Source organism: Magallana gigas, chromosome 2, assembly GCF_963853765.1.
Source record: "Magallana gigas chromosome 2, xbMagGiga1.1, whole genome shotgun sequence".
NCBI lineage: Eukaryota > Metazoa > Mollusca > Bivalvia > Ostreida > Ostreidae > Magallana > Magallana gigas.
The window spans coordinates 42,696,018-42,712,035 of record NC_088854.1 but is presented as its reverse complement, the minus strand read 5'-3'; the positions used below and the strand labels follow the sequence as shown (position 1 = coordinate 42,712,035).

The window sequence follows — 16,018 nt, the reverse complement described above, 5'->3', positions numbered from 1 at the left end:
ATTATTAAATTTTCACTTCATGCGATACTTCAGCTTGCTAAGATTGTGTAGTTCACACAAGTATTTTTCTAAAAAAAAATTCTTGTTTCGCAGCAAATGCGTACCAGAAAATATCCTCTTTTGCTTTATATTTTAAAAAGAAAATTTTAAGGAGTATCACAATTTTGATCATTAAAATCAGTGTTTCTGCTCAATGTTAAAAGTGAATTATTCTAAACATTTGATCAGATATAAATTAATCAAGAACTTGATGTGCATGTATTCGAGTTCTCTTTAATTGATCTCATGTACCTGATACTATCCAAATTGGGCTGCGTGGTTCCTTAAATTTGAGATCTAGAGCTCTTAACAAGCTTTTCTGTCAATTAAAATTATGCATAACTAATACATTTTTAAAAAATTGCGTTTTTGCCTTGCAGCTACTCGTTGCTTTGCAACGAGCTAAATTGTTGTAGCGTTATTTTTTTTTAAATAGTAAACTTATTCACAGCCAATACAAATGTAGTAACACAGAAACAAACTTTCAGCATGTTTAAGTTAAGATTAATGAAACAAAATGCTAGAATACTAACAATACATAAGTTTAATAATTTTGGCCCAAGTTTACACAATTTACGTTGTTTTAAAATTATCCAGGAAACCATTTACAGTGCAGAGTTATACATAAAATTTTGTTTTAAAATTGATCCTTAAGAATGGAAATCTTTAGATAGAACTGGAGGGCCTTTATATTTTCTTGTCCCCTTGGAAAAAATGTAAAGAATTCAGATATTTATTTTTAAACTAGTAAATTAATTACTACAGTGAATGAAAGATAGGGTGTAAAATAAGCCCCAAAACTAGTAAAATTGTTAGGAAAAATAAAATAAAAGAAGGCAGACGAGTCTTGACAGAGAAGGAAAGCTACCGGCATATGAGCTACAATGTAATTGATAAATTACTTATAGGAGTCTACATTGTAGACTATAACTTCATCTTTGCCGAAATAAAACGGCTGACCATTCTCTTGTTCTCCAAATTCCGATTGTACTCACACTTTGCCTCTCCCCTCCCCCTTAGCTGAGGCCGTGGCTCCTGCCATAGGCTCCTAAAAAGAACCAACAATTAGTTCTGGGGTTAAAGCATTCCACACATGTAAAAATTCTGAAATGGGAATTCTTTTCAATTTTGACTCTCTTGCTAAATTTTCTGCAAAATCCCTACATTACTGAAGAGTTTTAAGAAAAAGACAGATGGAGTAAATAGCATTTCCTTAAATGATTGAAAGATTTCCAAATTAGGAAGATATAGATAGCTGTACACGCCGACTGCCTTTGCCAACTCCTCCTATTGCGTACAGGCGGTCATCAGCTTCCCATAATGAATGTTTCATTCTTGCTACATTCATTTGGGCGACGGAGTTCCAGTCATTGCTCTCGTATGAATATACTATTACATTTTTTTGGTGGCTTAGACACCCTTCGATTCTCTGTACCTAGCAATCCCGCCCCCCCCCCCCCGAAAAAAAAATTGAAAACAGTTTTGAGCTTGTGAACTCATACTGACATCAAGCTTTGCCAGTTACCTTTTATTTTAAACATTTGACATGAATTTGACATCTTTTGCATAGCTGAAATTAATTGTAATTAATGATAACTTATTTAGATTAGGAAAAAGTTTAAGTCAGACTAGCCCCCCCCCCCCCCAAAAAAAAAGACAATGAATATCTAGGTATATGTAAATTTTTGTCAAATAAAAAATCCTTCTCCATGCAGTTGCTCTAGACCATTACTTCTTCCTGGTTTCTGTGGAGCTAAGCAGCTAAGAGATGTTAACTCTCTGTTGATGGTACACCAGTCCATCGCAGGTTAATTCCCAATTCATGGTTTGCTGGTACCCAATTTCAGTTGCGTTGACTGAGACTGTGGGTAGAGTGCCTTAATTGTCTGAGGGCACAATACAGACACGTAACATCAATGGACCACAGGGCTTGAACCAGTAACCTTTGGATAACTGACCACTGAACCACATGCTTTATTTTAGTTGTTTAATAAGAACAAAGACATCTTTTCTACATGTACTTACCAACCATGTACCAAAATTCACATATCCATATCATGGCTTCTCTACTGTCACGGTGTGAAATTCATTCTTTCACTATTTATAATAATTGTGTAAATTAAAATTTTCGGACTTTGTTTTAATTGCTACAAAACGTTTTCCTATTTCGACAACGGTTTTAAAAACTTTCTAAATTCCGCACTGCCTTAATCCCACCTGAGGCACAGTCAGAAATGGACAGTTGAATTAAATATTTTAATTTTTATTGGCACTTAAACTTTCATCTTATTAATAATTTTATGTGCATGCTGCTAAAATGTCATGATGGTTTACTCAATAGCTGTTTGAAACAATTGATTTCTTTACATCTCTACATATTATTATAATTTTTCACTGTGTTATTCCATCAATCATTATATATAATTTAAAATTTTAAATTATGGTAAATTGGAATCAGACCATCCGTGCTGATGCATGCCAAACTCACGTTAAAATATATTCCATGCAAGTTCTAGAACCAAAACGCGTGTTGGCTTGTTGGTGGTTTCATGAGACTGGGTCCAACAACAAGGAAATAATTTCAGGGTTGACTCAGTATTAGTCATGTACGGGAGAGAGCGGGGCGGTCCTCGCTCGATTTTTAGATAAAAAAAATCATAAAAAAATTTAAGAGTTACTAAAAGTGGGATAATTATATGATTGAAGGTATCAATTCTAAAAAAAACCAGATATGGCATTTGTGATTTTAGAGTATATTTCAAAATTATTGATTAGATATATTAAAAAATACAAATAAAAAAAAATATCTTTTAAAAATACATGCTTTTCGTAAACACTTTAATAATGATAAACATCTTTTTTTTGAAAATGAATCATTAAAAAATTATTGAACATAATTGAATTTGTCTTGATGAATTTTTTCAAATATTATTGTTGATGTTTATAGCTTACATATATCAAAATGAAACAGTTTTACTTAAAGACAGTTAACCTAAAGACCCTAACATTAATGAGTTTATTGCGTGTTATCACCTGGAGTCGTGTTTTATGATATATATATATATTGAATTTCACCTATTAAACATATATAAATAAAGGTGTTTATCTGATGACAAATCATAAGGACAGTGGACGAGCACTATGCATCTCGGATACTACGTTTGCTTGTGTTGTTTTGTGTGCTTTTCAGATTGCTTAGGCAACCAAAATAAAAGTAAGTGCCTATATCCTTTACCAGTTTTTAAGACTTTTAAAGATATCTCTTTCAAATTCAAGTGTATTAAAAATGATTAAATCCAATAAACGTATTGGCATGCTTAATGTATTGCGATATGAATTATACGTAAGTTGGCAAACCGTTGGAATAGGTTACCCCAAGGTGGCATGGGACACCTAATAATCAAAATCCTTTCACCGGTTTAGAATTTTCAAATTTTACAATGTTTGACAAGGTAAACTGTTTAAAATTTTTGGAAAGATAAAAATTTTAAAACCCCCTGAATTCGGACTTATGACTTTCAGATTGGTGGTGAACGCTCCAATTCATTGCGCTACGCTGTTAGGTAACAACTTGGGAAAGAAAACATTTAGAAATTTATTCTTAATTTTATTATTTACTTCGTTAGATAGTACGTCACAATATGGAGGTGTCCCATACCACCTCAAATAACTTATGCCTGTTTCTTTTTTAAATGTTAAATCATGATTGTCAAAAATACATTATTCATTGGAACTTAGCCTTAGAATAAATCAGGGACTGTGATGTAAAAATCACTTTTGCAGACAAAGCAAGAAGTTCAAAAAAGTAAATACAAGCATTGAGTCATTAATTTTTGAAAGATATAGTATCACAACTGCAGCAATGTGTGCATACAAATTTCAATAAAGCTCTTTTTTAAAATCGATGAAGTGGCGACTTTTAAATAATGAAAATGTTTGATTTTCCAATGAAACTTACAGACTTTGAATGTAAGCAATGTCATCTAGTGTTTAATTTTACAGATAAAGCATGCAAACCCCCATTCCACAGATTCGCAAACAGTTGTTATTACATCAGCAGAGACAAAGTATGGGGAGATGAAGCCTTTGTAAGTAAATAATCACAGTAAAAGAAATATTGCACCTAATACATTAATTGTACATTTCATGTTTTGTTTACTTTCTGCCTCATCCAAAGGCTCGTTGTATCAACATCGGAGGTTACCTCGCCAACTTTGAGACATTGGAAGAGGCCATGCTGATGAAACAAAAGTTAAAGAAAATGAATTCGGGTATGAAAAAACAAGTATGACAGCTACAAAGATTTTACCTTTGATATGGATTAAATTAAGAGTATATAAACGAATTTTACCCCAGTTCTAGTTCATTGTACGATGTATATCACCCATTTAAGGTTTTTTTTGGCATTACACTGTGTGTTTACACCTCACGTAACGTCATAATTTTAACAACACCAAACAAATTCTGAAAATTACAGGGCAGATATATTTCAACCAATTAACAACATTCGCAGCTAAATTAATCCAGTACTGATATAAATCTTCAGTTCAATGTTCAGTGCCCTAATCATCTGAATGATGGATCCGACACTTTTTTCAGAACAACACTGCGTTCTGCAACACTTAATCCCAAAGTTTCATGTTGTAAATTTACAACATAACAATGCACGACAATAACAGTGACAAAGTAGTTCCCACACCTATAGTAATGTGTGACACTTTACGTCAAAAAGTGTAGTTTAGTTATATCCATAACGATTCAAACTGAGTATCCAAAATAAGACAAATCACGAAATCGCATAATTATTTTGTTTGATATTATACCGTATAATACATGTAATGTTTTTGCAGAAACAAATGATTTATATTTTTCGCTAAAAACTAGAAAACTTTACAAATACATGTATTGCATATTGAACCATGAAATACTCTATATTTACACCGACATTTCAATAATACAGGTCTTCACTTCTTTGTTGGAGGAAGAAATATAAACAAGAGAAAACCAGGAGGGGATTGAAGGTGGATAAAGAACGAAACTATGACCAAAATGTCATATTTTGCATTTGGCAATGGCCAACCCAATGGGAGTGACAGTAGTGCTCAAGATTGCATGATCTTTTTTGCAGGTGAATACTACAGATTTTATGATATCCCTTGTGACAATTACAATGGTGGTTATATTTGCGAAAAATAAAGTAAGAAATCAAGCTGGAATGTTTTTTTGTGTTTTGTCTTCTTGTTTGTTAAAGTTTAGAACTCATTGAAGTTCGTAGTACGCAGATAAAGTTGTTAAAAAAGTATTATGCATTCTGAAATAGTATAATTACCAACTCTGAACTGCAGCAATATCCAGCTTGGAATATAAAACAAAAATGCATAACGCTAGAAGACTGTATCAAATGCATACGTACATACGAGTATGTATGAAATATTTTGTTACCCCAATCGTGGGAAGTACAGTTCACATAAAATGAAAAAATGCTGACATTGATAAACACACATGTTTAATGTTAAAAATCCTCATTTCTCAAGTGAGGTCACTGATTCAGTTTAGCCATCGAAACATTTCCCAAAATATGTAGGGGAATATACTCCTTGATTCTATACAGGTTGTATCTACTTATGCTTATCTTTTCTTTGCATATACATATACAACATATTACATGTACATGTAAATAACATCACAAATGTTAGAAGACCTATAGAAAACCCTGCTTGTTTTATTCCACTAAAAATATATTTATAAAAAAAAGGCGGGAAAGCTTCCTGTATGTCATGGGTAATATATTAAATATGCATTACATGGGAAAATTAGACATCAATGTGGAATAACACATCGTCATAAAATGGCTGATCTCTGATCGGAACGAAATTTTTTTTATTTAAAGGATTTTATCGATGGCAACATATAACTTACTTCATAACCGAGTGGATAAAGTGTCGGGCTTGTGATCCGTACATACCAAGTTTGAATCCCGCAGGTACTTTTGTTGTTACTTACTGAATTGATTGTTTTTAATATTCATTTTTATCCCCAATTTGCAAATTTTTTCGCTTATTTGACAGACATATAGTTTATTTATCATTATATCTTTTGCAATTAAATAATTTACAGTTAATTTGAGTGACTTTGTTCTGGTGTGTTATTCCACCTTAACTCCGTCGTTTGTTTAGGGGGTCATCTCAAAGTTTGTTAATTTTTTTAACAGTTTGAAAAATCTGTTATCTCTTGGTTTGTTCCAGAGGTCTTATCAATTTTTTGTGTGCCCAATTACCCAGATTTGCCAGATAATGGGTATTTTTATTTGCAAAGACGGAAGTGGTGATCTTTATAGAAGTATTAAAACATTCAGACATATTTAAGTGATTAAAATGTATGTAACATCACATATTAAGGGTCATTGATATAAAATACGTAGTTACTGTCTTGAAATACATGTATTAGGGTGTATTTACGCGGGATAAGAAATCGTGACAGAGGGCTAGGCTTGCTGAACCCTCTTCACGTTTTCGACCCAAGCCAAAATAGCTTATACATGTAGTTTAGGACATGTTAGTCTTTTCACAATATAATAATAATTTAACACCTGAAACGAGCTATTTTCGACAAATTTTGCTGAATATGTGCAGTTTTAAGCATAACGCCATGGCGTCAACCAAGCAAAAAGATATCGTCACAATGCAAATGAAACGCTGCGCGAAAGCGTGCGTACTCGAACTGTACTCGGCCTCGTAAATAGGAGAAGCCTAAGCAGCTTCCATTAAATAATTACAAACTTGGATAACAACATTACTATCAAGTGGTCCACAGGGCTAAGAACTTCTGTCTATACTATTCTTTGCCACTAGAGCAAAAAGAAAAGACACGCAGCAAACATAAAGGACAAGAAAAACGATAATTATGATTGCTTGAGTTTGTGGGAGATCGCTATTTTGCAGGAACGTAGCAGGGGGAGGGAGGGGGACCTGCCCCCTCCCTACCTTTTTCACAGCAGACATTTTTTCATAAATTTACATGTAATTAAATTGAAGTATCATGGAGCCCCCTCCCACTTACGTGGGAGTATGTAGTAAATGGAAGTAAAAATAAGGAAATCAGCAGTGAAATTGAAGTTAAAAGGAATACTACATGACATGTAGCAATCAAGTCGTGAGGAGATGGTAGTGTACCTTTTAATTATCATAATTTGTAGAAAAATAAACGCTTCAATAGGCAATCCTTTTTTTTGTCTGGTCACTTAGGTACGAGGACTGAATGGTCTCGGCCATTTGGACATTCTTAATCACATTGAAAAATGTTTGCATAAAAATGTAGGGTGTAACTAAAATAAATGCATTGAACTTTTCTTTGTGATATAATGGTTTATGACTTAAAATCATATCTATAAGTCTAAGGTAGATCCGATAAGGTATTAATTGACAATTACAGCGTCTATAAACACAACAATATATACGTATGTGTCGATAAATTTGATGTACAGATAGAGAGAGAGAGAAAGAGAGAGAGAGAGAGATAGAGAGAGAGAAACATTATCCTTTACTGGAGGATTTACCCTCAAGTTGAGTCCACTTCATGAATAGAAGAAGAAAGACAATGAATGTCCGGGTACATGGAATGTTTTGTCAAATAAAAAAACCTTCTCCATGAATTGCATAAGGCCAGTTCTTTTTCCTGGTTTCTGTGGCGCTAAGCTGCTATGAGTTGTTAACTCTCTCCTTATGGTACACCATCCATCGCAGTTTAATTCCCAGACCAGGGTTTGTTGGTACCCTATTTCAGTTTTTCGGAATTTGTGTTAATTGCTACAAAACTTTTTCCTACAACGCTTTTAAAAACTTTCTAAACTACGCACTGCCTTAATCCCAACTAAAAGCAAAGTCAGTGATGAACAGTTAATATTACCATTGACTTCAATTAATGTTTATTGACACCATCTTTAATCTTATTATTCATTTTATATGCATTCTGCTAAAGTGTCATGATTTACTCAAAAGCTGTTTGATAATTGATTTCTTAACATCTCTGCATATCAAAACAATCCTTCATTGTGTTATTCCATTGCTCATTATATATAATTTTGAATTGTAAATTATGGTTGGTTGGAATCCGACCTTCGGTGTTGATGTATGCCAATATCACATTAAAGTATATTTCATGCAAATTCTTGATAAAAGTCTGAAAACCCAAACGCGATTTGGCTTTTTAGAGACTGGGTCTAACAACAAGGGAGTTATCTCAGGTTTGGCGCAGTATTAGTCCTGTACGGGAGAGAGTGTACCGTAACATTTGGACGGATAATCTTTTAACGATTACCGGCGCTGCTATATATATTTTGTAGTAGTTAGATCCTGGACCACTACAACAGTTTAGCGAGTGTCCCCAGATTCAGAGTTTACAGATTAAGAAGAGGATATTAACTTGGAATATTCGTTCCGATCGCAGTAAATAAAGAAGAAGTTCAGCTTTACTTCAAGTCAGCGTCCAGTGTGTGGAAGGTGCGGAAACGTGCATCCGAATGTTTTGTGTTTCGCGATGTCACAGAATTGGACATTCTTCCAGAATGACCTTCACAAAGATGAAGAAGTCAAAGTCGAACAATGTTGATATATGTTTACATTCAATGTATACTTCCCTTTATGTTTGCATCTGAAATCGCAACGTTCAATTTTCTATGTATACACTTTGCTAATCTACGGGCCATGAGCATAAATATAAACGTCTTAACGAGTTTTGAGTATATTTATTTTTGTAAGATTAAATAAAACTTTGGGACTTACTTAACAAACTTGATATGTACTTTTAAAAAACAATCATTAATTTATATCTACTCTTTAATGAAAATAAACCCAGATTTTTCTCCACAAAGTTTCTGGTACTATATTTTTTGTGGCTGAAGCTAACTAAATAACATGTTAATGTGGCTGATCCATGCATGTTTCATATCCCTGACTAAGAGCGTAAATAATGGCTCTTTATAGCGGCGATACATAATATTTCATACAAATAGACATAATTATGAAAATATAAATATATAAGCATTGAATGCTTATTTTTGGATGTCGTCGGTCCTATGACACACCAAGCGGTGCAAACAAATTATCAGCGCGGTATTCAATTTGTCTGCACTGCTTGGTGTGTCATATGACCGACACCATCCAAATATAAGCATTCCATACTTAAATAAAAGGCTAAGAATTAAAACACGTGTTGGCTTCTTGGGGTTTCATGGGGCAGGGCTTAACAAAAAAGAAAAAATATCAGGGTTGTCCCAGTATTAGTCCACTACGGGATAGAGTGTCCCGTAACATGTCGTTAGTGCAGAGCGGCGATCGCTCAATTTTCAGATAAGCAAAATCATAACAACAATTTAATAGTTACTAACGTCGAATAATTGTGCGTTTGAAGGTATAAATTCGGGAAAACCCCCAAAAACAGACATGGAATTGTGTGAAAGTTTGACAATGAGAGTATTTGTGATTCTGGTTTGAATTTCTAATTTATTGATACAGTATTTTAAAAAATACAAATAAAAAATAATGAAAAAATACTGGCAATTCATAAACATCTTAAATAATGATAAACATCTTTTTTGGATAATAAATTATTAAATGAATATTGAACATAAATGAATTTGTCTTGATGATTTTTTTTATGTTAATAGCTAAGATAATCACAATGAAACAGTTTACTTAAAGACCCTAACATTAATAAAAGAACATAAATAACAAAATAATAAAAAAGAATACATGGAATTCATAAGCAACTTAAATAATGATAAACATCTTTTTTGTATAATAAATCATTAAAAAGAATATCGGACATAAATGAATTGTTTCTTGATGAATTTTTGTCAAATACAAAATGAAACAGTTTACTTAAAGACCCTAATATCAATGAGATTATTGCGTGATATAAACTACAGTCGCTATGATATCTATTGAATTTTATCTATTGTACCATAGCTTGGCGAGTTTTCTATTGTTAAAAGTGTGGATTATTTGTGCAAACCCCACACTTGTTTAAAACTCCGCCCACTATCTCGAGTAAAAACAACATCAACAAGGTTGTTTTAGCGCGTCCATAATATTCCACAGTAAGAATTTCCTCCAGATCAAAATTGCCAAAACTCAACACGGATAAATGACTCGACTAACTGAGTTCGTCGAATAAATCTCATTTTTAGCTCAAGACAAAACAATATCGGCAATGGCTTTGTCAGAAAGACTCTATTTTAATATTCCTCTCCATGTGTGCGGACAAGTAGAGAAACGTGTGTTAAATGAAATAGGGGTATCCTGTTTAAAGGTTTTATAGAAAGTCAATCACGTGATAGGAAAGCGTTTGAATAGAAAACTTGTTTTGTTGACAGTGTGAATAGCTGTAGCCAATCGAAATTGACATTAACCATTCACGGTTACGCGACATGCATTTCTCAAATAAATTTTTTTTTGCTTAAATTGATTGATTTTGTTCAAAATATATATGTACATGTTTTTTCAGTCACTTTTAAAAAACATAATTTGATACAGAGTATCAAATAAGATTTAAAAAAAATAATTACCTTCATCAATTTAGATTTAATTTCAATTGTTTAAACAGAAGCATTGCACAATTTAGGGTTCGTACATATGAAATTGTGTTAATACGTTTAATTCTTTGAAGCAAATATCGCTACTATTAGTCGGAAAATGAATGAATATGAAATAAAATCAAAACAATGAGAAGTCGATCTATTCATTAGGGCTATGATTTTAAAAAAAATAAAGAATAATTAATCTTTGTCGGGGATAGAAAGTCATTTGGGAAATTCACAAAGTACAATTACATATATAAAGACCAACGCATTGGCACCGTATTGTTTAGAGGCAGGTGCACTCCCGATATTACCATGATAATAAGATATAATGAATAATTGTAAACTATGATACAAGTAACTTACCCCATATGATATTGTTGATTATGTGCAGATTCCCGATGGGCGTGGTCATATCGACACTCGGGAGCTACGCTCCCTCGTGTCACTATGACCACGCCCATCGGGTATCTGCACATAACCAACAATATTATATGGGGTAACTACTACGTAAACTTGTATAAATAAAGGTGTATATCTGATGATAAACCATAAGGACAGTGAACGAGCACCATTCATCTCGGATTCTACGTTTTCTGTGTGTGTTGTATTGTATGCTTTTCAGATTGCTCAGACAACCAAAATACTAGTAAGTGCCTATGCTTTTCAAGCTTTAAAGACTTCTGATACCAAGAGGCATCACTCTCTAATCCGAGTGTATTAAAAAGTGATTTAATCCTATAAATTTATTGACATACTTAATGTATTGCGATATGAATTATACGCAAGTTGGCAATCAGTTGAAAGAAATTACCCTAAATAAATTATGCCTGTTTCTTTCATAAAATGTTAAATCATGATTGTCAAAAAATCATTATTCATTTGAACTTACCCTCAAGATAAATCAGGGATTTTGATGTAAAAATCACATTTGCAGACAATGCAAGAAATTAAAAAATGTAAATAGAAGCATTGAATCATTTTTTTGAAAGATATAGCTCTTTTTTATAATCGAAGAAGTGGCGACTTTTTGATAATAAGAAAGTTGTTGATTTTCAATGAAACTAACAGACTTTGAATCTAAGCAGTATCATCCAGTGTTAAATTTTACAGATAAAGCATGCAAACCCCCATTCCACAGATTTGCAAACAGTTGTTATTACATCAGCAAAGACCAAGTATGGGGAGATGAGGCCTTTGTAAGTAAATAATTATTGTCATGGAAACTGTACACCTAATTATAATGCATGGATTATATATTTCATGTTTTGTTTACTCTCTGCTTCATACAAAGGCTCGTTGTATCAACATCGGAGGTTACCTCGTCAACTTCGAGACATTGGAGGAAGCGATGCTGATGAAACAAAAATTAAAGAGAATGAATTCGGGTATATTTACATTCAGTGTATATTTCCCCTTATGTTTGCATTGGAAATCTGCGACGTTCAATTTTCTATGAATACACTTTGCTAATTCATGCAACATGAGCACAGACTCAAACGTCTTCTTAAGTGTATTTATATTTGTAAGATTAAATGAAACTTTCAAAAACAAGGCAAATATATGGTTTACATATTGAACCATGAAATTCTCAATATGCATACCGAGATTTCAATAACACAGGTCTCCACTTCTTTGTTGGAGGAAGAAATATAAACAAGAGAAAACCAGGAGGGGATTGGAGATGGATAAAAAACGGAACAATGACAAAAATGTCATATTTCGTATTTGGCAAAGGCGAACCCAGTGGAGGTGACAAAAGAGTTCAAGATTGCATGTTCTTTTATGCAGGCGAATACTACAGATTTCATGCTATCCCTTGTGACAATTACAATGGAGGTTATATTTACGAAAAATAAAGTAAGAAATCAAAATGAAGCTGTAATGTTTTCTTCTGTTTTGTCTTTTTGTTTGTTTTATATTAAGAACTCATTGAAGTTTGTATTATATAAATAGTGCCTGTTTGGGAGGGTAACAGTTGAAATTGACACCCCGAGAAAACCATTGTCAACCGACGCGAAGCGGAGGTTGACAATGGTTTTCGAGGGGTGTCAATTTCAACTGTTATCCTCCTAAACAGGCACTATTTATTTTGTTATACTGAATGTCTTTTTTAAAATTTTTAAGAAAATTTTACTGCTTTTATATAGGAATAACGTGAATTCTACAGCGAACCGTACGCGCATAATTTTCGCGCATGTAACATTTTTTAATGTTACCCGTTGCCAAGTGCGTTGCTAACGCTGAGGGTAATAGTAAATATTATTAACTGCGTCTTAACCAATCAGATTTCAGTATTTAACATAAAAGTATAACAAAAAAAGTTGTTGAAAAAGTATTAATATTCACTTTGAAATAGTAGATATGATGACCAATTCTGAAGTGCAGCGATATCCAGCTGGGAATAAATAACAAAAAACAGTATGTAACGCCTAAAGACTCTAACAAAATGGATATGTCCATACGAGTATATATATAAAATATTTTGTTCCTCAATCGTGGGAAGCACATTGTTTTAAACATAAAAAGAAAAATGACATGATGACTATCCTGACATGATGAACACATGTTAAAAGTTAAAAGTCCACATAATCAGGTGAGGTCACTGATTCAGTTGAGCCATCGAAACGTTTCCCAAAATATGTAGGGGAATATACTCCTTGATACTATACGGGTTGTATCTACTTATGTTTCTCTTTTCTTTGCATATACACATACAACATATTACATGTAGATACCATCACAAAAACACAAACAAACCTAATTTTGCAAACATTCTACTTCAAATCTAGAATACCCTGCTTGTTTTTTATTCCACTAAAATAAATTTCAAAAAAGGTGGCAAAGTTTCCTCTATGTCACCGGTAATATATTACGTATGTATTACATGGGTAAATTTGTTTAGGGGGTCATCTCAAAGTTCCTTATTTTTTATAACATTGGACCATATGGGATTTTGCTTAAAATGTATCAATTTTGCACATTTTTGTTTTGTATGTCTTTAACTTCTGCTCTAGGTTTCTTTTTTCTGCGCCACATAAACAAGTTATTGCTAAAAGGCATCAAATGCTCAAATAAAAAATGTTTTACCTCCCGGTTTGTTTTAGGGGTCTTATTAATTTATTTTGTATGCCCAATTTCCCAGATTTGCCAGATAATGGCTGTCATAATTAGACAAAGACGTAAATGGTAATCTTTATTATTATCAAAAACTTAAGACATATATATCTTGTATAACATCACATAATAGGGGCCATAAATATAAAACACGTGGCTTCTGTCTTGAAATACATTTATTGGGCTATATTTAGGCGGGGTAAGAATACGTGACAGAGGGCTAGGCTTGCTGAACCCTATTCACGTTTTCGACACAAGCTCAAAAATAGGCTTATAGTTTAGGACATGTATGTTTGTTTCACGATATAATATCAATTTTACGTCTCAAACGCGCTATTTTCGACAAATTTCCCTGAATATGTGCAGTTAAAAGCTTAACACCATGGCGTCAACCAAGCAAAAATATCACGTCACAAACACAAATGAAACGCTGCACGAAAGCATGCGTACTCGAACTGAACTCGGCCTATAAATAGAACTAAGTTGAACCCAAGCGGCTCCGATTTAATATTTACAAACTTGGGAGTAATGTTTGTGGGTAAGTGACTGATCCAACTTGTACAACTGGGAAGCTTCCTGCCACCTGAGCCCCATTTCATTTCTGACAAACTAGCACTCTTCACTTCACAGGCCACACCTAAAATGCTAACGGTGGCATCAGATGTAAACCCATTTTCCATAAAAGGGATGGTGGTTACACCATAAACACTGCCCAAGACTGGGGTCGCGCTACTTATGGCTGCGGGTGATGTCACGGTGAGGGACGATAATGCACTGCCAAAACCTGCAACATCAACACTGACATCATTCATGCCCAGTGGAAGGTTTGTGATGGTGAACATGATGGTATCCACACTCTGTGACTGCACAGCACACTCCTGATCTTCAAACATGACTGCCGCTCCCTCTAACAACGACTTTAAATTTGAACCCATCAGGGTCAATGTCGTTTTTGTGGTTCCAGTAATTGCATCAGGTGTCACAGTGGTCACCTCTGGAGTTGCAGTGGAAGAGTATAAGAAGGTACACGAACCACTGGAATGTTTACAAACAGCCATGATTTCATGTGGTAGTTACGACTGTCACATCAACATCCTTCGATTCCACATATTTAGCTGAAGATAAACTTGTTATTTCTGTAGATGATAAACTTTCCACATGAAAGATGTACCCTCCTATGGACACAGTTACGTTGTCCTCCTCCTTGGGTAAACATGTTCTAAAAAATAGTAACAAGTGTTCCCCCTGCTGTAGAACCAGACAGTGGAGAAACTGTACTAATGACTGGTAATAGAGCAAATGAACGTTTAGCTTGTTCTCTATGTCAACCCCCTATTTTTGATAAGGACAGACATTTCCTACAGAATACCTACTGTGGAATTATTTCCAGAGTCAACTGTGCAGAAAAATCCAGAACCACCAATTCCTTGGACAGTGCACATGTCCTCACCAAACCTGACCTCAAGCTCACAAATGTTGATATCAACCCTTTGACCTTTGATCTCTATAGTGTTAAAGGTTTTGCCCTCTCTCAAGGATATTTGATAATGTTGGGTGTGACACTTTTCCACAAACCATAGATATGCTTGTTGGTTTTCCAAGCTGGAGGAGTTGGTGTTGTACAAAAACCTAGGTCACCAATGGTTCCCGGACAAGTCCCAAGGGTCCGGGGTTCCTAATTATAAATAACCTCAACCGATTTTTAAAACAGAATGTTTTGTTACCACTGCGCACGGTAACGTTGAAAACATGACGTCAGGAATACGCACGCACAGTTAATAGAAATACCCAATCCTTATTTCACCCTGAGTCCTTTGTGCTTTTCACCTAAAAATTTGAATTGGCACTTTATCACTTGACATCTAAATTCGAGATCTAGAGCTCTTAACAAGCTTTTCTGTCAATTAAAATCATGCATAACTAATACATTTTTATAAAATTGCGTTTTTGCCTTGCAGCTTAATTGTTGTAGCGTTATTTTTTTTTAAATAGTAAACTTATTCACAACCAATACAAGTGTAGCAACACAGAAACAAACTTGCAGCATGTTTAAGTTAAAATTAATGAAACAAGATGCTAGAATACTAACAATGCATAAGTTTAATAATTTTGACCAAAGTTTACAAAAATTACGTTGTTTTAAAATTTTCCATGAAACCAATTACAGTGTAGAGTTATACATCAAATTTTGTTTTAAAAATGATCCTTAAAAATGGAAACCTTCAGAATATACTGAAGGCCCTTTATATTTTCTTTTCCACCTGAAATTAAAATGCGAAGAATTCA

The 16,018-nt window shown here is 33.8% G+C and overlaps 1 protein-coding gene across 2 annotated transcripts; it reads left to right on the top strand.

Moving 5' to 3' along the window:
• The first annotated feature begins 3,138 nt into the window (after positions 1-3,138).
• LOC136269527 (uncharacterized) lies at positions 3,139-12,360 on the top strand. 2 transcript variants are annotated; one of them, XR_010711149.1, is made up of 4 exons: positions 3,139-3,253; positions 4,042-4,127; positions 4,217-4,310; positions 12,239-12,360. XR_010711149.1 is itself a non-coding variant. In XM_066076734.1 (4 exons), the coding sequence occupies exons 1-4, from the start codon at positions 3,181-3,183 to the stop codon at positions 5,056-5,058; spliced, it is 312 nt and encodes a 103-aa protein (XP_065932806.1). In that variant the 5' UTR covers positions 3,139-3,180; the 3' UTR covers positions 5,059-5,248. The 2 variants fall into 2 exon arrangements, 1 of the variants encoding a protein (XP_065932806.1); XM_066076734.1 differs by lacking the exon at positions 12,239-12,360 and adding an exon at positions 5,000-5,248.
• Positions 12,361-16,018: the final 3,658 nt, after the last annotated feature.

Coding starts and splice junctions, on each gene's coding strand:
- LOC136269527 (XM_066076734.1), top strand. CDS start 3,181: ATGCATCTCGGATACTACGTTTGCTTGTGTTGTTTTGTGTGCTTTTCA. Junction 4,128..4,216: donor TATGGGGAGATGAAGCCTTT/GTAAGTAAATAA, acceptor CCTCATCCAAAG/GCTCGTTGTATCAACATCGG. Junction 4,311..4,999: donor GTTAAAGAAAATGAATTCGG/GTATGAAAAAAC, acceptor TCAATAATACAG/GTCTTCACTTCTTTGTTGGA.